The 26,923-nt window shown below is 40.0% G+C and overlaps 1 protein-coding gene and 1 pseudogene across 1 annotated transcript in view; one reads left to right on the forward strand and one right to left on the reverse strand.

Annotated features, from left to right (window-relative positions):
- The first annotated feature begins 965 nt into the window (after positions 1-965).
- DIPK1A (divergent protein kinase domain 1A) overlaps positions 966-26,923 on the forward strand; it is a 125,040-nt gene continuing 99,082 nt past the window's right edge. Inside the window, exon 1 of the mRNA XM_047725373.1 lies at positions 966-1,109. Coding sequence (XP_047581329.1) covers positions 1,056-1,109 — 54 coding nt within the window. The 5' untranslated portion in view covers positions 966-1,055. The remainder of the gene's footprint in view (positions 1,110-26,923) is intronic.
- Positions 4,864-5,229, reverse strand: LOC125097592 (40S ribosomal protein S25-like; annotated as a pseudogene).

Raw genomic sequence — 26,923 nt, forward strand, 5'->3', positions numbered from 1 at the left:
CCCTTATTTGGACTTCACTGTCAAAAGAAAGACACCACACCCTTCGCTATGTAGCCTTCCCTGAGTAACTATGCCACGTCCCAGGTCTCCTATCTTCAGGACTACATTTAATTCAGTACTATTTTTTTTTTTTTTTTTAAAGTCAGGGTTTCTGGGTGGGGCCAGGAAAACTGAAGATATTTGAAAACAATACAAACTTAAAGTCTGAATTTTTTTTTAAGTACATTATATAAAAAAAAAAGTTTAAGGCCATTAAGAAGCGAAATGGCTTTGGGGGGACACTCTCAGTTCAGCGGAGAGGAGACCTGTCCGCGTTCGCTCCGCCACAAGCGCAGAGCCCTAGTCCTCAGGGGCGGCGCGCGAAAGCTTTTCGGGCTGCGGCAGACGCCCCCTGCCCAGGCCGCACCCGCCGCCGCGCGCGAGGGAGAACGAGCCCGTTTCCACGCAAGGAACCCCAAGCTTCCCTTAAATTTCCGTGCAGCCCGCCCAGACACGTCCCGACTGATGGAGCACAGTCCAAGGGGAACGTCAGTCCGAACTGGAAGGGTAGCGGCGTTGGCTGGACGCGCGGCGCATGCAGCGCTGGGAGCCGGGAGCCAACAGCTGGTCCGCGAGGTCCGAAGGGTCGGCGCTCCAGCCCGCGCAGCACACACCCAGCTCGACCCGCCCCTCCTCGCGTGGAGCGTGCGACACCCGGCCTTCCGCGACGCCCTCTGCCTCCTCCGCACGCCTCGCCTTTAAGCGCGAGGCGCAGTTGGATTTGTGTCGGCCGAGGCAAGGCGCGACTCCCCTTTATGGCGGAGTCGGCAGCCGCGGCTCTGATAACCGCGGCAGCCGGGCGTGCAGATCCGGAGGCCGAGCCTCGGGCAGTCGGCCGCCGCCACCGCAGCGGGACCGGGGGGCGGGGGGGAGCGCGGCGCTCGCCGCGGCGGGGGCGGAGGAGTGGGCGGGCCCGGGCGGGCTGGGGGCGGGGAGGAGGGGGAAGGCGGGGAGCCGGGTCGCCAGTGCTCGGGTCCGCCTCTGACTGCGGCGCGGCGGGGCGATGTGTGATTACCATGGCGAGGAGTCTCTGTCCGGGGGCCTGGCTAAGGAAACCCTATTACCTCCAGGTAGGCCGGCGGCGAGCCCGCTGGGCGCCCTCCCCCGCGGTGCGGGACTTGCCTGCCTTCTTCCTCCCTCCCTAGGTCGGCGCCCGCCCGAAACCCGCTGCCCCCTGCTGTCCGGTACCTGGCGGCGCGCCCTCCCCGGCCGCCCGGGAGCCGCAGACCCTACGGCGGCGCTGCCCGCGCCCCCCATGGCTGCCCCGGCGCCTCTTGCGCTCGGGCCGCCCGGCTCCGGGGCCCGTGTCTCCCCGCCCGGGCTCGCCCTGGAGCCCCTAGCATCCCGAGAGCCCTGAGACGTGACCCGGGTGCGACCCTACGCCCCTAGTAGTTGAGGCTCGGCAGCTTGGGCTCGGGACGTGCGCTGGCTGCTCCCTGGTCTGGCGCTCTCCTCCTCCTCCCCCTCCCCCGTGGGCCCCGCAGGTCGGCTTTTCACGACTCTGTGTCTTCGGTTGGTGGTAGGAGAGGTGGTGTGTCATTCCACCATATTTTAGAAAATTATGGCAATTTGTCATATCAGGGTTTCCCCAGATCCTCGAGAAGCGACGTGTGCCTAGTGCTGAGCCCCTCGGTTCGATCTTTCCATCACACTCGTGATTTAAACAGGAGGTAGGACTCGGAAGCCCGAAAGAGGCGAATGGGTGTTTGCTTTCCAGAAGGAAAGGGGACAGTGTCTGGTGCCGATCTCAAATACCCCAGAAATGCAAACGTAATTCTCAGTCATGTCATGTGTACTGTTCGCGTGTTAATCTTTCATGATTTCCCGTTCCACGCTCTGTGCCGCTGCCAGTCTATGTCTTCGAACCCTACTACTGCCTTCACGTACTGTTGGTCACCAGGGGGACCTAGTAGGCACCGTGAGTAGCTGAGCGCAAATCCATCACCCCAGTGGAAAAACAACTACAAATCAGTGCCTCGCGTGGGTCGGCAGTGTTGTCTGCCTTCAGAGGACAGTACTCCTTTTACCGCTTACATTAAAAAGCTTAAGGTATTGATGATTTGGGGATGGGAAGTCATGTTCAGTTGGCGCTTTTATAAATTATTTTAAAAGTTGAGGAGAAGCCATCAAGGGGCAAGTAAATCTTTCATTCTTGTTTGGAAATTGCATATGTAAATCGTTACCCTGCGGTGAATGATGTACTGCAAATTGGAAGCATGATTTGACAACCCATGATTTAGAAACTACAGGAGTAAAGCTGAACGAATGCCCTGAGTCCTCATAGCAGCTCCAACAGTAGTAATTACGCTTGAGTACAGTAGAGTAACGCAGTGTAGAATTTAGTCCAGGCCAGATACCTCTTTGTAACCCTCTATGGGAACAAAAAAAAAAAAAAAAAAAAGGTTTTACCAGACTCTCTCCCCAAAATAAGTTTATTGGGATATTTATTTATTTATTTATTTTTTTGCTAAAACTAGGTGTGTGTGTGTGTGTGTGTGTGTGTGTATGTATATTATTATTTTTTTTAATTCTGCGGCAGACTTTTAGACTTTGATTAGTTTGTCTCTAAATGTTCTTCATAAATGTGGCTGTGACATCTTTTGGCACCGTAACTCAAGAGCTTTCAGATTGGCTGAATTAAGATTAGTTTTACAAATAGTTATATTTCCATTAATCACAAACCTTTGGCAGTTCTGCCTTTCTGAATGTGCACATCATTATCTATTACTAAATTAAGGTAAACTTGGATTTTAACCATTTCAAAAGGATTTAGGAGCACAGTGATATTTTAGTAGGCTACCTCTATATAAAATAATGATTAAATAGAAACATTATTAATTCTAGTATTATATTTGAGATAAACTTGAAACTTGGGAACTGGTGTCTTAATGTCTTGGTATTAGTATTTATTCCCTTCATGAATTTTCTTGTTAGTTGTCCCTCATTATACTATTTCGATTTAACCAGTTTAAAAAAAATTATTTAAGTGTCACCTTTTTCTGTTCCCTGTTGTCTAAATGCCTCATCTTCTGGTTTTACAATTTCTCTACTACTAGGCACTTCAACCTTGAAATTGTTTTGGGCAAAGTCAAAACATTTCCAACTGAGATTGTCATACAGCTGCTCAAGTTTCTTAGCCACTGAAGATTGAATTAATATATACAGTACTCCCTTTCCTCTTTTATTGTTTTATTTTTCCTGAGACAAAAATCGTGTTCTTTTAGAAACAGCATGAGGCCTGAGAACAGAGCTGATCTTTGTTCATTTGTGCTTCTGTTTCATCTTGACCTTGAAAAAGTTTCTTAACTTTTTAGTTCCATATTTTCCATATCATAAAATGGAGATTATAGTTATTAACTGAGTACATCACATGAGCATAGTGAAGCCAAGCTAGATGAAGTTAAATCTGTTTTTGTGACATTTGTACTAACTTTAAATAGAAAAGCATGTGAATTTAAATGGTAAGTACATATAAGTAAATATGTTGAATTCCTTCATCCAAAGGTTTCTGGCTTTCCCCTCCATTTTATTTATTTTTAAAAAACATTTTATTTATTTATTTGACAGACAGAGATCACAAGTAGGCAGAGAGAGAGAGAGGGAGGAGGAAGCAGGCTCCCTGCTGAGCAGAGAGCCCAATGTGGGGCTTGATCCCAGGACCCTGGAATCATGACCTGAGCTGAAAGCAGAGGCTTTAACCCACTGAGCCACCCAGGCGTCCCAGTATTTATTGAGCATTTATTGATATTGACCCAGTTTCACAATGACTTATCATATTGACTAAATCATTGACTTAATATTTGTTGGAGGCCTGTCACATGCCAGAAACTTTGTGAGGTGGTAGCAATTCTACTACAGCTAAGCAAACATCTTTATGATCCTCATGGAGCTTAAAGTCTAGTTAGAGGCAAACATTAAATAATCTCAAAAATGTATAATGACAACAGTAGGTGCAATGAAGGAAAAGAGAAGAAGCAAAAGACTACCTGTGAGTAAGAGAACAGTCTCTTGCTCTTTTAAAACCTTTACTATAGAAATTTTTATGCATACATAAGGCAGAAAAGAATAATGATCTCTTACCTACCTATTACCTGCCCTCAACAATTATCAGTATTTTGTTTCATTTCTCCTCTCATTGTCCTCCTTGCAACTGAAGTGGGGTTTTTTTTGGATTATTTAAAAAAAAATTTTAATTCTAGTATAGTTAACATGCAGTGTTATATTAGTTTCAGGTGTACAATATAGTGATACAACAATTCTATACATTACTCAGTACTAATCAAGATAAGAGTACTCTTAATCCCTATCACCTATTTCATCCGTCCCCCCACATGCCTCCCCTCTGGTAACCATCAGTTTGTTCTCTATAATTAAGAATCTGGTTTTGGATGATCTCTTTTTTTCCTTTGTTCACTTGTTTATTAAATTCCATATATGGAATTTGTTTTTCTCTCACCAACTTATTTCACTTAGCATTATACTCTCTAGCTCCATCCATGTTGTTGCAAATGGCAAGATGTCATTCCTTTTCATGGCATATATATATATACACACACACACACACACACACACACACACATAAACATATATATCTCCCACTTCTTTATCCACTCATCTATTGACAGACACTTGGGCTGCTTCCATAATTTAGCTATTGTAGATAATGTTGCAGTAAACATAAGGGTGTGCTAATCTTTTTGAATTTGTGTTTTCATATTCTTTGGATAAATTACCCAGGAATGAAATTAATAGGTGATAGGGTAATTCTTTTTTTAATTTTTTTATTTAATAAAGTTTTTTCAAAATGTACAGTTGGTAGGATCTGTTCATGCATCTTCACCAGCAGCTGGAGTATCTCCACCCTTGGTATTTCTTGTGCAAATTACTTGAGCTCTGTGCTTTGAAACAAGTTTCATAAGTCTTTTACTAAGGAGCTCCTGGAGGGCTGCCCTGGCTAGGAACCTTGGATCTTCAGTCTCTCAGAGACGACAGCTGAGGTTATAAGCTTATAGCTGAGAACTTCCTTACAGAGTTTGTCATATCTTGCTTTGTCAAACAAGACCAGGTTATTGAGCTTGTGCTGAACTTTGCCTTTGGATCACTTCTTTTTGGTCTTAGCCCAGGTTTGTTCACTGGGTCTTTTTCTTTCTTGGTTGACTTTCTGGCATCTTTCTTGTCCTTGGGTGACATTGCAAAGCTCAGAGAACAGCAGCCACCCCTGCAGCCTCACTAAAAGACCAAATGCTATTTTTAATTTTTTGAGGAACCTCAATACTGATTTCCACAGTGGCTGCACCAGTTTGCATCCTACCAACAGTGCAAGTGATTTCCTTTTTCTCTACATCCTTACCAACACTTGTTGTTTCTTGAGTTTTCGATTTTAGCCATTCTGGCAGATGTGAGGTAATATCACATTGTGGTTTTGAGTTCCATGTCCCTGATGATGAGTGATGGTGAGCATCTTTCAATATGTCTGTTGGCCATCTGTCTGTCTTCTTTGGAGAAATGTCTGTTCATGTCTTTTGCCTATTTTTAAATTGGATTATTTGTTTTTTGGGTGTTGAGTTTTATAAGTTTTTTATGTATTTTGGATACTAACCTTTTATCAAATATGTCGTTTGCAAATACTCTCTCACATTCAGTAAGTTGCCTTTTAACTTTGTGGATTGTTCCCTTTTCTATGCAGAAGTTTTTTATTTTGATATTGTCCCAAAAGTTTATTTTTGCTTCTGTTTCCCTTGTCTCGGGAGGCATATCCAGAAAAAGGTTGCTACAGCTGATGTCAAAGAAATTACTGCCTGTGCTCTCTTCTGGGATTTTTATGGTTTTAGGTCTCACATTTAGGTCCTTAATCTATTTTAAATTTATTTTTGTGTACAGTGTAAGAAAGTGTTCCAGTTTCATTCTTTTGCATGTTGGAGTCTACTTTTCCCAGAACCATTTGTTGAAGAGGCTGTCTTTTTCCTGTTGCCTCCTTTGTTGAAGATTAATTGACCATATAATTGTGGTCAATTATTTCTGAGTTCTCTCTTCTGTTTCGTTGATTTATGTGTCTATTTTTGTGCCAGCACCATACTGTTTTGATTACTACAGCTTTGTAGTGTGTCTTGAAATCTGATATTGTGATACCTCCAGTTTTTTTTTTTTTTTTTTTTTTTTTCAAGACTGTTTTGGCTGTTCGGGGTTTTTGTGGCTTCATACAAATTTTAAGATTATTTGTTCTAGTTCTGTGAAAAATGTTGGTATTTTGTGAGGGTTTGCATTAAGTCTGTAAATGGCTTTGGGTAGTATGGACATTTTAATAATATTCTTCCAACCAGCTAAAGTATTTTGAAACAAATCTCACATATCACATCATTCCATCCAAATACCTTATTATGCATTTCTAACAGTTAAGGATATTTTTAGACATAAACACAATACAGTTATCATATGTAACAAATTTGATAACAGTTCCTTATTTTTCTCTGCCCTCCTTCTGGGTATGCATTACATTGAGAGGACTGATTGAATTTGCTATGGAGTGGGCTTCCTGTGATTCGAGAGGGTCTCTTGGCAAAAACAAAACAAAACAAAACAAAAAACAAAACTACCCCCTCACCAGCTTGTTCTTGCTGGGGAAAGAGTTCTTCTATGGAAACTAATTCTCATTTTGTGTTTTGGGAGAATGTTTTAGAAAATAAATGTCTGGTTTAAGTAACATTTTCATGTAAATGTATTATTTTAGAATGAGGATGCATTAGTTAACAGGTGTAAAAGATCTTGCTTTGTTTGGGGGATAGGGGATGAGTGAAGAGTAGGAGGAATTGGATTTCAAAGATGGGGGCAGGGAATGAAGGGCCCAGCAAGAAGAGAGGGAAGTTGCAGAGACCAGCTTTATACAGCTGTAATTTTATTGTTTGTCTTCAACTGGGTAAGGTGAAAAAACAGGTATGTCCTGAAGTCCTCAAGGCATACAAGTTCTTTTCCTCCTACAATTTACGGGGAAAAATTTTAATCAGTTGACTTCATTATAAAGGACTTTCAATCCTGGTGTTTTTATTGGTCCAGATAACCCTGTGATAATTGATAATGCTTCTAGAAAACTATAGCATTATGCAATTAATGATATATTTTCATGTGTAATATGGATTAAATAGGCATTTGTGGGCTAATGTGGGGGCCTAATCACTGCTTAAAGCTTTGTTTATATAGCAGAAGAGATTCTATGGCTCATGAAGAACTGTGTGGTATGTCTACATAGTGGAATATTATTCAGCAAAAAAGGAATAAAGGGGCACCTGGGTGGCTCAGTGGGTTAAAGCCTCTGCCTTCAGCTTAGGTCATGATCTCAGGGTCCAGGGATCTAGCCCAGCCCCGCATTAGGCTCTCTGCTTAGCAGGGAGCCTGCTTCCCTTCCTCTCTCTCTGCCTGCCTGTTTGCCTACTTGAGATCTCTGTCAAATGAATAAATAAAATCTTTAAAAAAAAATTCTAGAGAGGAATGAAGAACTGATGTATAAACTTTGAAAATAGTAAATATATGAAGGAAGCCAGCCATAAAATACCATATATTATATAGTTCCATTTATATGAAATGTCCAGAAAAGGCAAATCTATAAAGACAGAAAATGGGTTAGTTGTTGCCTAGGACTGGGAGGGTTGGGGAGAAATGGATATGAGGTTTATTTTGGGGGTAATGGGAATGTTCTAAAACTGAGACTGTTGATGGTTGCACTCTATGAATATACTAAGAACCATCAAATTGCATACTTTAAATGAATAAAATGTATGGTTTATGAATCATCTCTCAATAAAGCTGTGGGGGAGAAAAAACGGAAAGGAAATGAGTTTATCTCATTGATGTGGTCCTTTTCTCTGCCCCTTGTTGCAGATTCCACCAATGCCAGTTTTATGATGCAGGGAATACTTCTTCCAGAGAAGTGGAGCTGGTGTACTGTTTGTCTATGGGGCCTCTGTCAGCCAGGAAGGTTTGCGATCTGCAAACACTTAACTGAGCAAGAAGCGTCTCATGGCAAGGCATCATTCTCAGAGCGTACTAACTTGGATTTCCATCCTTTCCAGCCAGTTTGTTGAAACGTTACCCAGAGATAGTACTTCCTGGCCTTGCTAACCATTGTGGCACACTGAATAGAGTCCTCTGTCAAAAATCGTAAACTGTGGGTCTATTAACCAGCTCAGACCATTTTCAGGCAGTGTTTTTTTCCACACACCATTATGATGATACTACTTGTGGCCCGCTGGGTGTTGTGACCCAGAATGACACCTGTGTTGATCTGTTTTTAGCAGTGTGTTTTCTACAAATTAGGATCTGCTGTTTAGGGTTTGTTCAAGTCTAAGTGGGACTGATTACACAGCCCTATAATTCCTTGGCTTTAGTTTAGAATACCTTCTTCTTTCTCACTATCATTAAGTCCTGGAAGAATGAAAGTGAAGACAATTTAGAGCAATTCTCTATATTTAGATTATACACATTTCCAATCTAGTCATTCTGTCTGCATGCCCTGTTGCATTGAAAAAGCTGCTGCAATTCTAATGGAATTTGAAGTTTGAGACATGTAGGTACTTCTAAAGGTTTTCAAGCCCTTTAGATTGCAAAAGTTTTATATTTCTTGAGGCATCTTCTTAAAAATGACTAACAGTTCCAATTATGTGTTCAGTAGACCTGTCCTGAAGGAATGGATGGATAGCATGTTCTTATCAGGGTGTGGGCACTTGTTTAACATTTCTGATACCAGGCTCTTTGGTTTTATTTGTACTGTTTCTCAAACATGACTGCTTTAGATGGTTTCGTTCTTTATGAATTTGTGTGGCTCTTTTGTGGGATTTAGTGCCAGATGGGGTTACTGATCTAGATTAACTGGTAGTAAGTGATGGTGTTGACAAATAAGGTACTAAGGGTATTACGGCTTCTTGCCTGTTTTTAGCCTCCAGGATTATTTTAGATCTAAAGATAATTAGAGCAGGTAGTGGTTCCCTCTTCCCCCAAGTCTATAGGTGGTGTGGTTCTCATCATGTTTGTTAGACCTGCCTTTCAGAGCTTAATTTTTGCCTTTGCCTGAAACTAAATCTGTAAAACTATAATTAGCTTCCTGAGACTGATGAGTACATCGAGAGCGTATGCATCCCATAATGTCTTAAATTCAAGCATAAAATTACAATGTAGCCATTGATATTACCATTAATTGCTTTTTACCTCTGTTAGGAACTCAAAGAAGTGATGAATTCTGAGTCAGACTGTATCATCACCACACTTTTGGGTTGTAGCACACAGTAACAGTGCTGGTTTCTTTATTGTAATCTTTCCAATACCGCCCTGGTTTTCACTTTGATGTATTATAGAGTTGTTTTGTATTCTCTGGAGATGTTCTTTTCTTCTTCTTTTCTTTTCTTTTTTCCCTTTCCTTTTCTCTTTTCCTTTTCTTTCTTTCTTCTTTTTGCAGTTAGGTACATTTTAATATTTTCATTTTTTTTTTTTTTTTTAAAGATTGATTGATTAAAGATAGAGTGAGCACACATGCAGTAGGGGGTAGGGGGACGGGCAGAGCAAGAGGGAGATAGGGTCCCAAGTCGACTCTGTGCTGAGTGTGGAGCCCAGCATGGGGCTGGATCTCCTGACCCTAAGATCAGAGTCAAAACCAAGAACTCAACCAACTACCACCCAGGGGCCCAATGTTTTAATTTCTAAAAGTTGCTTTGAAACAATAGCTGTACCATTCTGTTAAATACCATATTTTTATATCATTTGGTTGAAAGCTGAATGTCTCACATTTTAAAACATATTTCTAGACATTCAAATATTTTGCAAATAATTTTTTAAATTTTAATCTACAAAGTATATGAATTTAGAAAAACTAAGATATTGTAATGTAAACATGTTCGGAAAAAAACTCCCAAAATATTAGTGGATGAATTTTTCTTTAGAAATAAGTAATTCTTTTGTGGGGGGAGTTGACTGAATATTTCATGAACTTAAATAATTATCTTCTTTAGATGTGATTCTGGTATTGTGGTTATTTTTTTTTTTCTTTTTTTTTTTAAATTGTGACTCTAAACATACAACATAAAATTCATGATCTTACCATTTTTAAGTGTATGGTATGTTAGTGTTAATTTTGCACATCGTTGGGGTGCCTAGGTGGCTGAGTTGGTTAAGCAACTGCCTTCAGCTCAGGTCATGGTCCCAGGGTTCTGGGATTGAGCCCTACATTTGGCTCTCCGCCCAGAGGTGAGTCTGCTTATCCCTGTCCTCCCCAAGTCTGCTTGTCCCTGTCCTTCTCCCTCATGCTGTCTGTTGTTCTGTCTCTCTTTCTCTTTCAAAGAAATAAAATTTATATATATATATATATATATATATATGCACATTGTTGGCAGCAGCTCTCTGGAACTTTTTCATTTTATAAAACTGAAACTCTGTATTTACTAAACAACACCTCCCCATTTTCCCCTCCCTGCCAGCTTGGTAACCACATTCTACTTCCTGTTTCTATGAGTCTGACTTCTTCAGATACCTCATATAAGTAGAATCATGCAGTATTTGTCTTTTTGTGACTGACTTATTTCACTTAGTGTAATGCCCTCAAGATTCTTCCAACTTGTACCATATGACAAGATTTCCTTCTTTGTAAAGACTGAATAATATTCTACTATATGTGTAGACCATACTTTCCTCATCCATTCCTCAGTCTATGGACATTAGGTTGCTTCCACCTCTTGGCTATTGTGACCAATGCTGCAGTGAACATGGGAACGCTAATATGTCTTTGAGATCCTGCTTGTAATTATTTTGGACATAGACCCAAAAGCAAGATTGCTAAATCGTTGGGTAATTCTATTTTTAATTTTTTGAGGAAACTCCACACTGTCTTTTTATTGTGTCTGTACCATTTACATTCCCACCAGCAGTGTGCAAGGACTCTCTCTCCTTGCCAGCACTTGTTCTTTTCATTTTTTGTTGTTGTTGTTGTTGTTGTTTTAATAGTAGCCATCCTAACAGGTATGAGGTGGTATCTCACTGTTGTGTTTTGTTTTTTAAGATTTTATTTATTTGAGAGAGAGAGAGAACAAGAGGAAGAAGCAGATTCTCTCCTGAGCAGAGAACTGCATGCGGGGCTCGATTCCAGGCCTTGAGGTTAGGACCTGAGCTGAAGATAGGTGATTCACCGACTGAGCCACCCAGGTGCCCCTCTCAGTCTGGTTTTGATTTGAATTTCCCTGACAATGAGTGATGTTGAACATCTTTTCATGTGCTTGTTGGCCATTTTCATGTCTTCTTTGGAAAAAGTTCCTTCTTGATTTGTTGTTTCAGATTGATGTTTTTTCAATAGGGTTATGGGTTAATATAAATTCAGTTCCCCTTTCTGTCCTAAGAACTGAGTGATCATGTTTGAGGATATTCTTGCAAGAGAGATTTATAACATGCTGATGACCTTCTGCATTAATTACTGCATCCATTTTAGAGATGCGTGGTGTCAGAGTCACAGAATTACAGATCCTAGAGCTGGCACCACAAGTTTTACTGCTTACCCCCCAACTGCTTGAAAATTAGAGCTTCTTATTTATATTGAATTTAAAACCTTGATCAACATGCCAACCTCTGTACCATTGATTAGATCCAGCTTTTGAATAAAAAGGGGGGCGCCTGGGCAGCTCAGTGGGTTAAAGCCTCTGCTTTCGGCTCAGGTCATGATCCTGGCGTCCTGAGATCAAGCGCCGAGTTGGGCTCTCTGTTCATCGGGGAGCCTGCTTCCCTTCTTCTCTCTCTGCCTGCCTCTCTGCCTACTTGTGATCTCTGTCAAATAAATAAATAAAATCTTTTAAAAAAAAGTGCTAAAGGACTTTTTTGAGATAATGGGGTAATTTGAAAATGGACTACACACTGGATGGTATTGTATCACTGGTAAACTGTGTTATTTAAAAGAGTGTCCTTATTTTTAGATGGTATAAACTGAAATATTTAGGGTAAAAAAATAGTGCAATGTCTATAATTTACTTATAAATTACTGAGGAAAATTGTTTATATATACATCATGTATAAAGAGCAGGATGTTCTTTTTTTTTTTTTTCTTTATTTATTTGAGAGAGAGAGAGAATGAGAGAGAGAAAGCATGAGAAGGGGAAGAGTCACAAGGAGAAGCAGACTCTCCACCGAGCAGGGAACCTGACATGGGACACGATCCCGGATCCTGGGACTCCAGGATCATGACCTGAGCCAAAGGCAGCCACTCAACCAACTGACCCACCCAGGCACCCCAAGAGCAGGATGAAGGATAGTTCTTCAGCACTATTGACATTTTGGGCTGGATAATTATTTCTTGTGTGGGGCTCTGTTTTGTAGGATGTTTAGCAGCATCTGTAGCCTCTACCCACTAGATACCAGTAACACCCCCCAGTAGTGATGATCAGAATGTCTCCAGACTTTGCCAGATGTTCTCTGGGAGGCAAAATTGTTCCTAGTTGAGGATCACTGATACAGAGAGGAAGAAAGCAGGAGAGGTAGAGATATTTATGTTATGTCTAGAGAGAGTGACAAAACAAGCAAATATAGGACAGTGTTAGCAATTGATAAATATAGGTATAAGGGTATTTTTTTAATACTATTCTTTTAAAATCTCTACAGATGTAAAGATTTTCAAAATAAAAGTTTCAGGGAAAATAAATTAGACTGGTTTCATAATAACTGAGTATTATTGGAAGATGTGTGAATTCTGTCCAAAGTTACATTAAGGGTTGAGAAAATGAGATTTGATAGAGCACATCTGAAGTCAGTAGTTTAAAAAAATGTGTTAGTTTTCCAGTGGCCCTCGAACATAGTACCACAAATTTAGCAGCTTGGACCAACACCCATTTGCACCCTTATCTCACAGTTCTGTACGTTAGAAGTCTGGGCCCAGTTTGGCCTAGCTTGTTCTCTGCTCCAGATTTCAGAGGTTGCAAATCAAGGTGTCACTAGGGTTGAGTTTCTTTCTTTTTTTTTTTTAAAGATTTTATTTATTTATCTGACAGAGAGAGATCACAAGCATGCAGAGAGGCAGGCAGAGAGAGAGGAGGAAGCAGGCTCCCCGCCGAGCAGAGAGCCCCATGCGGGGCTCAGTCCCAGGACCCCGAGATCATGACCTGAGCCGAAGGCAGCGGCTTAACCCACTGAGCCACCCAGGCGCCCTAGGGTTGAGTTTCTTTCTGGAGCTCTGGGGCTGAATTGGTTTCTGTTATCAGAATTCAGTTCCATTCTGTTATAGGACTGGGGTGTCCATTTCCTGGCTGGCTGTTGGCTGGGGTGGTTCTCAGCTTCTAGAGGCCGCCTACATTCTTTGGTTCATGGCTCCCTTTTCCATCTTAAAAGCTGCAAGAGTGGTAGAGTCCTCTGCATGCTTCACATCTCTCTCATTTCCTCTCTGTCCTATGTTCTGGTTCTTCTGCCTATCTCTTCTGCTTTTAAGGGCTCATATGATTACATTGGGTATACCCAGATAACCAAGGATATTTACTTCAAAGTCAGTTGATGAGTAACCTTAATTCCAGCTGCAAAGTCCCTTTATTGCAGTACCTAGGTTGTTTGAATCAATAACCAGGGGGTAGGAATCTTGAGAGACATTTTTAGAATTCTGCCTACCACAAAAAGAATACAACTGAATTCTGACAATTAAAAAAATCAATTATTTCCTAAAATACTTTACTAGTGTCTTTTCCATTACTATTAGGTTTAAAGATGTTGTCATAAAACAGATTTTATAAGAGAGTTGTATTTTTTTTAAGTTTATTTTTTTTAGTAATCTCTACACCCAATGTGGGACTTGAACTCAATGACACTAAAGTCAAGAGTTGCATACTCTTCTGACTGAGCCAGCCAGACGTCCCAAGAGATTTGTATTTATCACTCCAATAATTACTATGGGAGGAATCATGGATATTTATTAAAGAAGAAAATGCAAATTGCTGCTGAACATCACATGCAAAAATAATTGTTTTTACAACAGATACTGTTCTTAATACTTTTGTACCCCTATATAAACGAAAGTTAAGAGCATGAAAATTGCACCTTATAAACTCTAAGAATGTCTCTTTATTACTATAATTAATTAGAGTCGTTCTTTACCCCTTGAAGAAGACAACACTTGGTTTTGTTGTTAATGTGCCAGCTGACATTCGGGCACTCCCCATCCAGCCAAGCCAGAGCCTATTTATGACCCTCGTCTTGTCCTTTGTCCTGAACATATACTCAGGTTGTGCAGTGTAGTACACATGTGTTTACATGCATTCAAAACTAGTCTGTAACCACTCTAAGACACTGAGCTCTGGTAGCACACACTCCTGTCTCCTTTATTCTCAGCACCAACACCATCTTACCACTGTCTTCCTAATTGAGGCCTTTGCCACTCCCGTGCCTTTCATTTGGCCAATCCCTCTGGCTTCCCTCCCTTCCCTATTCAGTCACGATGCCATGACCTGTCATTTCAGCTGCTCTTACTGGCTCATTTACTACCTCCTTGTTGCCCTGACCTTCTTTCATTCTTTCCTGATTCTCCTGCCCTTTCCTTTAGTCTCTTCAGTCCTTTGCTCCCCGCTTTCCCCAGGACTCCAGCCTTCTTTGGCTTCTCATCTTGTATAGTCTCTGTGGGTAATTGCAGCTCTTCACTTGGCTTCCAGTACAACCCAAATATTAATGAGTCTCAAGGTGTACCACCAGCCCGAACCTCTCTTCCAGAACTTTAGATCTGTACTTCTAATAGCTTATTTGTTACCTACTTGGAGATGGCACTTCATATTTCTAAAACTTTTTTTATTTAAATTCAGTTAATTAACATAAATGTATTATTGATTTCAGAGGTACAGGCCTTTGATTCATCAGTCTTACATAATCCCCAGTGCTTGTTACATCACGTGCCCTCCTCAATGTCCGTCACCCGGTTACCCCATCCCCCCACCGCCCTCCCCTCCAGCAACCCGTGGTTTATTTCCTCTGATTAAGAGTCTCTTATGGGGTACTTCTTATTTAGCATGTCCTAAACTAAACTCCACCCCCCTCAAAACTTGCTTCTTTCCCTGTTTCAGTTAGTGATACTCTCCAGTTACTCAAGAGCATTTCCTTGATGATTAATAGTGATGAGTATTTTTCTATTGGCCATCTGTCTCCTGCTGGTAGGATTCTCTACTTCTCTCTCATTGGCCCCACTATAATAGCCCCCAGAATGGCCTTCCTGCCTCATTATCCCTTTGAGCTCCATCTTCCATGTTGCTTCTAAAGTAATGTTCCCCCAAATGCACATCTGACCTAGATCGGGAGACTGCAGAGTTCTGAGCATGGCCCTTCACTTCTGGTTCCTTCCTGTCATGCTCTTTCATTCCTGCTACCACCACCTCATGCACCGTTTGCCCTATTGGTCCTGAAAAACTTCCACCTTACCAACTCACCATGCTCATTTATCAGCCTGTCTACCCTCCCCCACTTTTTCTCCTTTGCCCTAGAATCCCCTTCCCCCATTTCCCTGCATTCCTCTCTACCTGGTTTATTCTCAATTTTCTACTTGTCCTTCAGGTTTCAGTTCCAAAACTAAGTGACCTTTTAGCGATCCGTCCCTAATACCCCACACACTATTAGTGTCCACTTCTGTGCCCCAGACTGTTCGCAAGATAGGAGGCACCAACTTCTCTTTCAGCATTTATGATACTGGTTTGTCATCACTGGTTTTATTGGCTTTCTTCTGCTCCAGACTGTGATTTCCTTGAGAGCCAAGATGTTAGTTGTCCTTTTCCATCCCCTGTGCCTAGCCCAGAGCAGATGTTCAGTAAACGTTTGTTGAATGAATGAATCAGCGTAAACACTGGTAGGGACAGAGTTTTATGGGGCCGATTAGATTAATTTTAAAAAGACTGATTTATTTTATTATTTTGTAATGGAGTTTTTATTATTTATTTTAGATTTTATTTATTTGAGAGAGAGAGAGTGAGAGAGAGAAGGCATGAGTGGAGGTGGGAAGAGAGGGTGACAGTGGTAGAGGGAGAACCAGACTCCCCATTGAGCAGGGAGCCTGATGTGGGGCTTGATTCCAGGACCCTGGGATCATTACCTGAGCTGAGCCTAAGGCACACGCTTAACTGAGCCACCCAGGCACCACTGATTTATTTATTTTAGAATGAGAGAGCAAGCGTACATTGAGGGGGAGGTCAGAGCGGGAGGCAGAGAGGCAGACTTCCCACTGAGCACAGAGCCAGACGCTACAGCCACACAGAGTTGACCTCACAATCCCAAGATCATGACCCCAGCTGAAATCAAGAATTCAGCACATAACCGACTGAGCCACCCGTGCCCCTAGACAAATTCTTTATACAAAAGAAAACATGTATGCAATAAGTAAAAAAGTACAGCTGAGCTTATGATGCACATGGTAAGTCTCCCCTTCTACCTCTCTGTATCCCCAACTTTACTCCTGAAAGTTAGCCTCTTTGAACCTCCTATCTTTTGGGATTTCCTGGTGGCTACATCTCTAACTTCTAGATCTCTGTGTCTAAAAACTGTACACATCCTAGGAAGTGCTTTGTTCTCATATACTTTTTTATATCTTAAAATGTTTATTTTTGTCAGAATAGCTGGTGATTTTCTGTTTCTGGTTCATTACTATAAGTGTTCCCTCTCCATAAAAAATTCATTCAAAATTATTCTGAAACATTTTTAATGTCTGTTTTTATGTAAGTCACAAAATATATGTAATATATATTTGTAATATATATATGTAATATATATTTCCATTTAAGTTTATACGGAACATAAATAAGTAAATATACAAATGTCAGGGATTTGGGCTCTAAGATATTTTCCTGAGAGCGTTGTACAATCAAAAAGATTTGGGGCTACTGCTCCAAATAATAGAATTTTATCTGTTCAGTTTTTTTTGATTGATCAACTTTAGATATTATCTGTTGACTTTCCACTGTAAAAAATGAATGTTTAGCTTACAGTCATCTCATTCTTTCTTCCAGAGTTTGATATAGTAATTGTATTATTAATTTACTTCCTCTGCTGCTTAACTTAGTAACTTTTGATAATGACAACTCTATTTTTCATTTCATCCACTTAAGACAGTCTTTGTCAACTCAACCATTTTTTTAAAAAGGGGCATTAGAACATGTGCTTCTTTTTCCATCTGTTCTTCTCACTTCCTGTCAGCGACACTTATTTTACATTGTCAAGGTTGATAACTTTTATATTTTGTCCTGTTACCAAGGACAACCAAATCTCCATATAAGTTGAATCTAAAAGATGAAAAACTATAAATAGTATCCTACTGTCATGACCTGTTAATTTTTCCAGAAAGGAAAGTTTCCCTTATGAACCTGAGACCCTCTGACTGCAGCATGAAGTTACTTTCTCCTTGTCAGGAAAGCAGGTAGAATTAACAGACAAGGACAAATGCCTCTTGTTATTAAGCAGATTACTGCAAGGCTTTGTCCTTTTCCAGAAGCTAAATCATATTTCTGCCAGTAGGAAAGAGAACATGTGATGTTTGCACATTCCCTATAAAAAGTTCTTTTCGCTTAGAAATCATGCTTGCTTAGTTTTTAATATTCTAATCAAAGAATAAAAATTCAAAGCCTAGCCTTTGGGATCTGTAATGAAGTAACAAGAGTTATAATTTGTGATTACCACAGGCCACAATTTCTTCCCTGAGCAGTCAATATACCTTATTTTTCTGGATCGTTACCTACTCAGCTATAGGGAGCAGACATTTCTCCTGACATCTGCCCCCAAATCCAAGTAAAGTGAGCTAGTTCTGGAGTGCTGGACCATTTGAATAATGAAAACAACTATCATCTTGAGGGAGAGTAGTACAGGTAGGAACTGGCTATCATTTGGTGCCACATTTATAGAAAATAAGGGTGAAACACTTTTGGCCAGTCTTCCTTTTAGGATCCCGAAATTTATGTCTTGAAGCCCAAGTATCAAAGTTAGTTCTGGCCTAAGATGAAGGGCATCTCAATTTATAGTATCCCCTAAAATATGATTCTATAAATATTTAGTGCAGAGCCAATTTGTGTGCTGAGATTACATTTCTTCCTTCTAGGGCTGGGTTAATGAACCCTGGACTCTCAAGATTCTGTGATCAATAACAACTATATCCTTTTTTCTCATATTCTATTAACTCCTTATAATCAGGGTACTTGTAAGCTTGCTTCATATTCAAAATGTAGCTTTTTTGGTACCTTTTATCCCCCCAGGGAGTTCTAATTGCCTTTCTCTTTCTTCTTCCTCCTCCTCCTCCCCTTCTACTTCTAAAGACATAGTATGTCTTTGACATGGCCTCTCACTTCTTTACTCTCGGTTGTATTTTCTGTTCTGTGGAATCCCCCTTTGTACCCACATGCTTTCCTAGGCCACTGCACAGCTGTCTTCCAAGGGTTTCCATCCACTCTTCTCCTGGGTTGGAGTCACTGTTCTTAGGATCTTGTGTCTCCCACAGGATCCACTTACACTGTCCTGATTTATTCCATCCTTTTACTGGAATGTATCCTGAAATGAGTTCTTTAAAAGGATATGTGGGAAATAAACTTTCTGAGTCCTGTCTAAAACTGTCTATGTTGTACCTTCATACTGGTTTGTAGTTGAGTTGGGTGTAGCATTTGGAGCTGAAAATAATTTCCTTTAGAAAATGGGAAGACGTAGTACCATTGTTTTCTAACATCCTCTGTTGCTGGCAAGCAATTTGTCAGTCCTTTCTGGGTGACCTGCATTCCCTGTTCAGGGTCTCCTTTTTATACTTGTTTTGGAATTCTGTGAGGAAATGTTTAGATGTGGATCTTTTATCAGTTAGTTGTATTGAGCACTCACTGAGCCCTTTTAATCTTAAGACTTGGGTCTTTCTTCAGCTCTGGCAAATTCTATTATTATTGAATACTTTTCCCCACTCTTTTTTCCTGTTCTTGGATTGGCTCTTTACATCTCTTATGGTCTCTTTATTATTTCCATTTTTTTTTAATCCATATGCTCTCATTCTGTGCTTCTCAATTTTTCCAGATCATCTGTTGATTTACTTTTCTTTTCTAATCTCTCTTTAGATTCCAAGAATTTTAAATTTAAAGAGTTCTTCCAAGTTCTTTGTTCCTTTTTTGTGGTTTCCTATTATTTTATATGGGTGCAATACCCTCTTGAATCTTTTGATTATAGTAGTTTTTTTTTTTTTTTAATGTTGTCTTACATCCCTTAAGTATATTTGTTCCCCTCAAGATTCTTTTTCCTGTTATTTTTTCTGTTATGTTTTTCTTAGTAGTTTCTCGTGCTGCTCGTTTTCCCCATGTGCCTGGTAGTCCCTGGTTGTCTATTCGTATTTTAGAAAGAAGGACTGAGGAACTGGTGTGGATTTTCTATGCCATTTAAAAAGCTGGTCTCTTTCCCCCTAGACCTGTCGCCTGTGTGAATGGCTGACTGAGCCCCAGTGTAGAGCGAGATGACTTGTCTGGCCTGCTTGCTCTAGGCCTGTTCTCAGACTGTGCCTTTGTGCTAGAGGAGTGCTCTACTATGGGTAGACTCTAGTCCCACTAGATGCCTTGGCTTTCCCCAGGTCATTTGTTCTTTTAGTGATCTGGCTTTTGGACCGAGGGTTAATGCCAGGCTGCCTGTGATCTGTGTGGGGGTGGGGGAAGCAGATGGGGATGCCAGCCAGTGTAGTTCCAAGTACAGACCTTTAATTATTCCCACTGTCTTTAGCCCCACTTTCCCCTTCTCTCCTCCCTTGTACCTGCTGGCCTGGAGCCCAGAGCCATCAGGTGTCCCTGAGCAGATTGGCTGTCTGGATTCCTTCTAGCATTCCAGCAAGCATTTTGGCTTCCAGCTCCTCTTAGTTCGGCTTATGGCTGTGTATTTCTATGCGTGTCTCCCCCATCACCACAATTCCATCTGCTTTTTGAATTCTAGAAATTTGTTGTATCCTTCATCCACTGGTGAACCCCTTCACTTCTCTTTCCTTTTGTTATTATAGGTTTGTTGCCTCTTTTGTCTCCCTTATTTGCCTGTGGTTTTGTAAGCTTTGGGTAGTAAATGCACATCCTCAACCTACCATCTTGAACTAAAAGTCCTGATACGAATGTTAAACTGTCTCCCTTATGAATATTTACCTAACCTGTTTAACTTCATGGCTGCAGTGTCTACTTAAGCATTGCATAATTGATAAATTATTTCAGTAATGTAAGGCAAGAGAATTAGAGCAAATAACTTCAGAGAGATAAAGATCTAATGGCACAATTTTTCAGAAAATCGTGTATAATAGCAACAGTTTATTTTAGTAAAAAAAGAGAAAAAACTGCTCAGTTAAAGATGAGAGTCTTAGAATTAGCATCAGTTTTGTGCCTGATATCTATAGGCTGTTGTCAATGAGGATGCTACCTGGTCTGCATTAGGTAAGGGCTGAACTTACAACAGTGGCTTGGTAGATCTCTGCTCTCCTAGAATTCACAGGTTGCTTTGGGGAGTTTTGGGAGTTGTTTTGGCACTGATGGATAAGTAATAAATTAATTTTAAATATAAGCAAAAAAAGCATCGGGCATCTATGTGGACAATAAATACTTAAAATAGGTGACCTGCTAATGAGTGTCGAGACATCTGTTTGACCAGCTGGTTGGAGAACCTTGTTGTTGAAGGGTTGGTTATCTGAGATCTGACCTAAGAGTAGGGGACAGCCGGGCAAAAACTGGGATCTGGGCACTACCATAAGACAGCATATCCTTTCCACTACTCAGTGCTTCCTACCCTTTGGTTTTGATCGTACTTCTGTCCTATAAAGATTTTTATATTAATGTAATGAATTGCTTAAACATTTCTTAGCTTTTAAATAGCACTTGGGGTGAATTAAAGGTTCATGAGATAATTTATTCCCCTAGGACAGAGGAGGGATAAACAAACCTTTTTATTCTGTGATAGCAGAGTAGTTTGGTAAATGTAAAGGCCTTAATTATTATGCTTTAAGCAACAGCTTAATTTGCTTCAGTCTGATTCTTAGCTTTTAAGTGGAGTTCTTCCTTTGATATATCATGTTGCTATTTCGGTGCCTGTCATTTTGCTCTTGCAGTTTCTGTCATCAAAAAGCATTTACTGCTTACTTCCGTGGACTCCCTGTGCTGGTGTTGATCCTGTGGATGGCAGATGTACCTCCCTTCTTTCTTTAAATTGGGTACACTTTTCAAGGAGTATGGGGCATAGATGGTTGGAGGGAGCCAGTTTGTAGATCTTTAAATTCCCCACGTACTTTTCCTAACATTGTTCTGCCTGAGAATATGTTTATGATGGAGGTGCAAGGTCTGCTCTCCTCCTTCTCGTTCACTGTTGCCCTTCTCATACCATTAAGAAAGAAAGGCATACTGCTCTATCTCAGATCTCACAAAGGTCCCTGGATGTAAAAACCCCACGGCGCCAAAGGGCAAAATTGAAAAGATTGGTGTCAGTATGAAGATAGTGGATGACTAAGTGACCAACTCACATAATGATAGATAACAGTTCCTTTTGCAATTCAAATAGTCTCCACTTTTTTGCTCTCACAAAACTGAGAGAAGAACCTAATTGATTTGTTTGCTGATGAAGTAATATACTAATAGGTATATTTTTATGGTATATTACTGTTATTTTTTTTAACATCGTTCAAAAAATTTTAAAGAATTGAGAAATAATTGCTCTAACAAGACTTCCTTTCTCCTCTTCTCATTTATGTGAAACCAGTTTCTCACCATTTAACTTTATGAAAACGAAGAGTAGGGATAGAATTGGTGCCGAACACTATCATTCTGATGATAAATAATAGTCACTGCATGGAATTGTGAACCAATTGAAGAAGAAAAATCTCACCCATCTCTTTTTTAATTTTTTAACTTAATTTTTTATGAGTTCAGGATTTTATATATTGTAATATATCATGTTATAATACCTTTGAGGCTCTATGATAAAAATAACTCAGGGACATATGGAATTCAAGCTAATTTGTGTAACTGTCACAAGAAAAAAAAGCATTGAATGTGTTTCTGAAATAAGTATCTTCATTTAATTTCAGAATCTCAAAGCAGCACTGGATATTGGCCTTGTTTTTATTTTTATTATTATTATTTTTTAAATTAACATGTAATATATTATTTGCCCCAGTGGTACAGGTCTGTGAATTGTCAGGCTTACACACTTCACAGCAGTCACCATATCACATATCCTCCCCAATGTCCACAACCCAGCCACCCTCTCCACACCTTCCCTCCCCCCAGCAAACCTCAGTTTGTTTTGTGAGATTAAGAGTCTTTTATGGGGCGCCTGAGTGGCTCAGTGGGTTAGGCCTCTGCCTTCGGCTCAGGTCATGATCCCAGGTCCTGGGTTCGAGCCCCACATCGGGCTTTCTGCTCAGCAGGGAGCCTGCTTCCTCCTCTCTCTCTGCCTGCCTCTCTGCTTACTTGTGATTTCTCTCTGTCAAATAAATAAATAAAATCTTTAAAAAAAAAAAAAAAAGAGTCTTTTATGGTTTGTCTCCCTCCTGATCCCATCTTGTTTCATTTTTTCCTTCCCTACCCCTCAAGCTTCCCACTCTGCCTCTCAAATTCCTCATGTCGGGAGATCATATGATAATTGTCTTTCTCTGATTGACTTATTTCACTTAGCATAATACCCTCTGGTTGCATCCACGTCATTGCAAATGGCAAGATTTCATTTCTTTTGATGGCTGCATAGAATTCCATTGTGTGTGTGTGTGTGTGTGTATGTATATGTATGTGTATGTAAGTGTGTGTATATATATATATACACCACATCCTCTGTATTTCTGTATCCATTCATCTGTTGATGGACATCTAGGTTCTTCCCATAGTTTGGCTATTGTGGACATTGCTGCTATAAACATTCGGGTGCACGTGCCCCTTCGGATCATTACATTTGTATCTTCAGGGTAAATACCCAATAGTTCGATTACTGGGTCATAGGGTAGCTCTATTTTCAACTTTTTGAGGAATCTCCCTGCTGTTTTCCAGAGTGGCTGCACCAGCTTGCATTCCCACCAACAGTGTAGGAGGGTTTCCCTTTCCCTGCCAGCATCTGTCATTTCCTAGCTTGTTAATTTTAGCCATTTTGACTGGTGTGAGGTGGTATTTCATTGTGGTTTTGATTTGTATTTCCCTGATGCCAAGTAATGTGAAGCACTTTTTCATGTGTCTCTTGGCCATCTGGATGTCTTCTTTGCAGAAATGTCTGTTCATGTCCTCTGCCCATTTGTTGATTGAATTATTTGTTTTTTGGGTGTTGAGTTTGGTAAGTTCTTTATAGATTTTGGATACTAGCTGTTTACTAATATGTCGTTTGCAAATATCTATTCCCATTCTGTCAGTAGTCTTTATGTTTTGTTGAGTGTTTCCTTTGCTGTGCAAAAGCTTTGATCTTGATGAAGTCACAGTAGTTCATTTTTGCCCTTGTTTCCCTTGCCTTTGGCAACATTTCTAGGAAGAAGTTGCTGCGTGCTGCCTGTGTTCTCCTCAAGGATTTTGATGGACTCTTGTCTCACATTGAGGTCTTTCATCCATTTTAAGTCTGGTTTTGTATGCGTTTTAAGGAAAGGTCCAATTTCATTTTTCTGCATGTGGCTGTCCAGTTTTCCCAACACCATTTTTTGAAGAGACTGTCTTTTTTCCATTGGACGTTCTTTCCTGCTTTGTCAAAGATTAGTTGCCCGTAGAGCTGAGGGTCTATTTCTGGGCTCTCTATTCTGTTCCATCTACGTGTCTGTTTTTGTGCCAGTACCATGCTGTCTTGATGATTATAGCTTTGTAATAGAGCTTGAAGTCTGGAACTGTGATGCCACCAACTTTGGCTTTTTTCCTCAACATTCCTCTGGCTATTTGGGGTCTTTTCTGGTTCCATATAAATTTTAGGATTATTTGTTCCATTTCTTTGAAAAAATTGATGGTATTTTGATAGAGATTGCATTATTAAATGCATAAGTTGCATTTAGGTAAGAATGCAACTTAGGTAGAATAGACATTTTCACAATATTTGTTCTTCTAATCCATGAGCATGGAAAGTTTTTCCATTTCTTTGTGTCTTCCTCAATTTCTTTCATGAGTACTTTATAGTTTTCTGAGTACAGATTTTTTTTTTCTGAGTACACATTCTTTGCCTCTTTGGTAGGTTTATTCCTAGGTGTCCTATGGTTTGGGTGCCACTGTAAATGGGATTGACTCCTTAATTTCTCTTTCTTCTGTCTTGTTGTTGGTGTATAGAAATGCAACTGATTTCTGTACATTGATTTTATCACTGAAACTTTACTGAATTCCTGTAAAAGTTCTAGCAGTTTTGGAGTGGAGTCTTCTGAGTTTTCCACATATAGTATATCATCAGCAAAGAGTGAGAATTTGACTTCTTTGCCGATTCGGATGCTTTATTTCTTTTTGTTGTCTGATTGCTGAGGCTAGGACTTCTAGTACTGTGTTGAATAGCAGTGGTGATAGTGGACATCCTTGCCATGTTCCTGATTTTAGCGGAAAAACTCAGTTTTTCCCCATTGAGAATGATATTGGCTGTGGGTTTTCATAGATGGCTTTGATGATATTGAGGTATGTATCCTCTATCCATACACTTTGAAGAGTTTTGATGAAGAAAGGATGCTGTACTTTGGCAAATGCTTTTTCAGCAACTATTGAGAGTATCATATGGTTCTTGTTCTTTCTTTTATTAATGTATTGTATCACATTGATTGATTTGCGGATGTTGAACCAACCTTGCAGCCCTGGAATAAATCCCACTTGGTTGCGGTGAATAATCCTTTTAATGTACTGTTGGATCCTATTGGCTAGTATTTTGGTGAGAATTTTCGCATCTGTGTTCATCAAGGATATTGGTCTGTAAGTCTCTTTTTTGATGGGGTCTTTGTCTGGTTTTGGGATCAAGGTAATTCTGGCCTCCTAAAATGAGTTTTCCTTCCATTTCTATTTTTTGGAACAGTTTCAGGAGAATAGGTATTAATTCTTCTTTAAATGCTTGGTAGAATTCCCCTGGGAAGCCCTCTGGCCCTGGGCTCTTGGTTTGTTGGGAGATTTTTGATGACTGCTTCAATCTCCTTACTGGTTATGGGTCTGTTCAGGTTTTCTATTTCTTCCTGGTTCAGTTGTGGTAGTTTATATGTCTCTAGGAATGTATCCATATCTTCCAGATTGTCAAATTTGCTGGTGTGTATAGTTGCTCATAATATGTTCTTATAATTGTTTGTATTTCTTTGGTGTTGGTTGTGATCTCTCCTCTTTCATTCATGATTTTATTAATTTGGGTCCTTTCTCTTTTCTTTTTGATAAGTCTGGCTAGGGCTTTATCAATCTTATTAATTCTTTCAAAGAACCAGCTCCTAGTTTCTTGATCTGTTCTACTGTTCTTTTGGTTTCTATTTCATTGTTTTCTGCTCTGATGTTTATTATTTCTCTTCTCCTGCTGGGTTTAGACTTTCTTTGCTGTTCTTTCTCCAGCTTCTTTAGGTTTAGGGTTAGGTTGTATACTTGAGACCTTTCTTGTTTCTTGAGAAAGGCTTGTATCGCTATATACTTTCCTCTCAGGACTGTCTTGGCTGTGTCCCACAAATTTTGAACAGTTGTGTTTTCATTTTCATTTGTTTCCATGAATTTTTTCAGTTCTTCTTTAATTTCCTGGTTGACCCATTCATTCTTTAGTAGTATGCTCTGTAACCTCCATGTATTTGAGTTCTTTCCAACTTTCCTCTTGTGATTGAGTTCTAGCTTCAGAGCATTGTGGTCTGAAAATATGCAGGGAATGATCCCAGTCTTTTGGTACCAGTTGACACCTGATTTGTGACCCAAGATGTGGTCTATTCTGGAGAATGTTCCATGTGCTCTAGAGAAGAATATGTATTCTGTTGCTTTGGGAGGGAATATTCTGAATATATCTGTGATGTCCATCTTGTCCAGTGTGTCAGTTAAGGTCTTTATTTCCTTGTTGATCTTTTGCTTGGATGATCTGTCCATTTCAGTGAGGAGGGTCTTAAAGTCCCCTATTATTATTGTATTATTGTTGATGTGTTTCTTTGATTTTGTTATTAAATGGTTTATATAGTTCGCTGCTCCCATGTTAGGGGCATAGATATTTAAAATTGTTAGATCTTCTTGTGGGACTGACCCTTTGAGTATGATATAGTGTCCTTCCTCATTTCTTATTATTGTCTTTGGCTTAAAATCTAATTTATCTAATATAAGGATTGCCACCCCAGCTTTCTTTTGATGTCCATTAGCATGGTAGATTATTTTCCACCCCCTCACTTTAAATCTGGAGGTGTCTTTGGGTCTAAAATGAGTTTCTTATAGATAGCATATTGATGGGTTTTGTTTTTTTATCCATTCTGATACCCTGTGTCTTTTGATTGGGGTATTTATCCCATTTACATTCAGGGTAACTATTGAAAGATTGTATTGCCTGTAAGGTGACCGTTACTCTGTATTGTCTCTGTTCCTTTTTGGTCTACTACTTTTAGGCTCTCTCTTTGCTTAAAGGACCCCTTTCAGTATTTCCTGTAGGGCTGTTTTGGTGTTTGCAAATTATTTTAATTTTTGTTTGTCCTGGAAGCTTTTTTTTTTTTTTTTTTTTTAAATCTCTCCTATTTTCAATGATAGCCTAGCTGGATATAGTATTCTTGGCTGCATATTTTTCTCATTTAGTGCTCTGAATATATCATGCCAGTTCTTTCTGGCCTGCCAGGTATCTGTGGATAAGTCTGCTGCCAATCTAATATTTCTACCATTGTATGTTACAGACTTCTTGTCCCAAGCTGCTTTCAGGATTTTCTGTTTGTCACTAAGACTAGTAAATTTCACTATTAGATGATGGAGTGTGGACCTATTTTTATTGATTTTGAGGGAGATTCTCTGTGCCTCCTGGATTT

This window comes from Lutra lutra, chromosome 4 (assembly GCF_902655055.1).
Source record: "Lutra lutra chromosome 4, mLutLut1.2, whole genome shotgun sequence".
Lineage (NCBI taxonomy): Eukaryota > Metazoa > Chordata > Mammalia > Carnivora > Mustelidae > Lutra > Lutra lutra.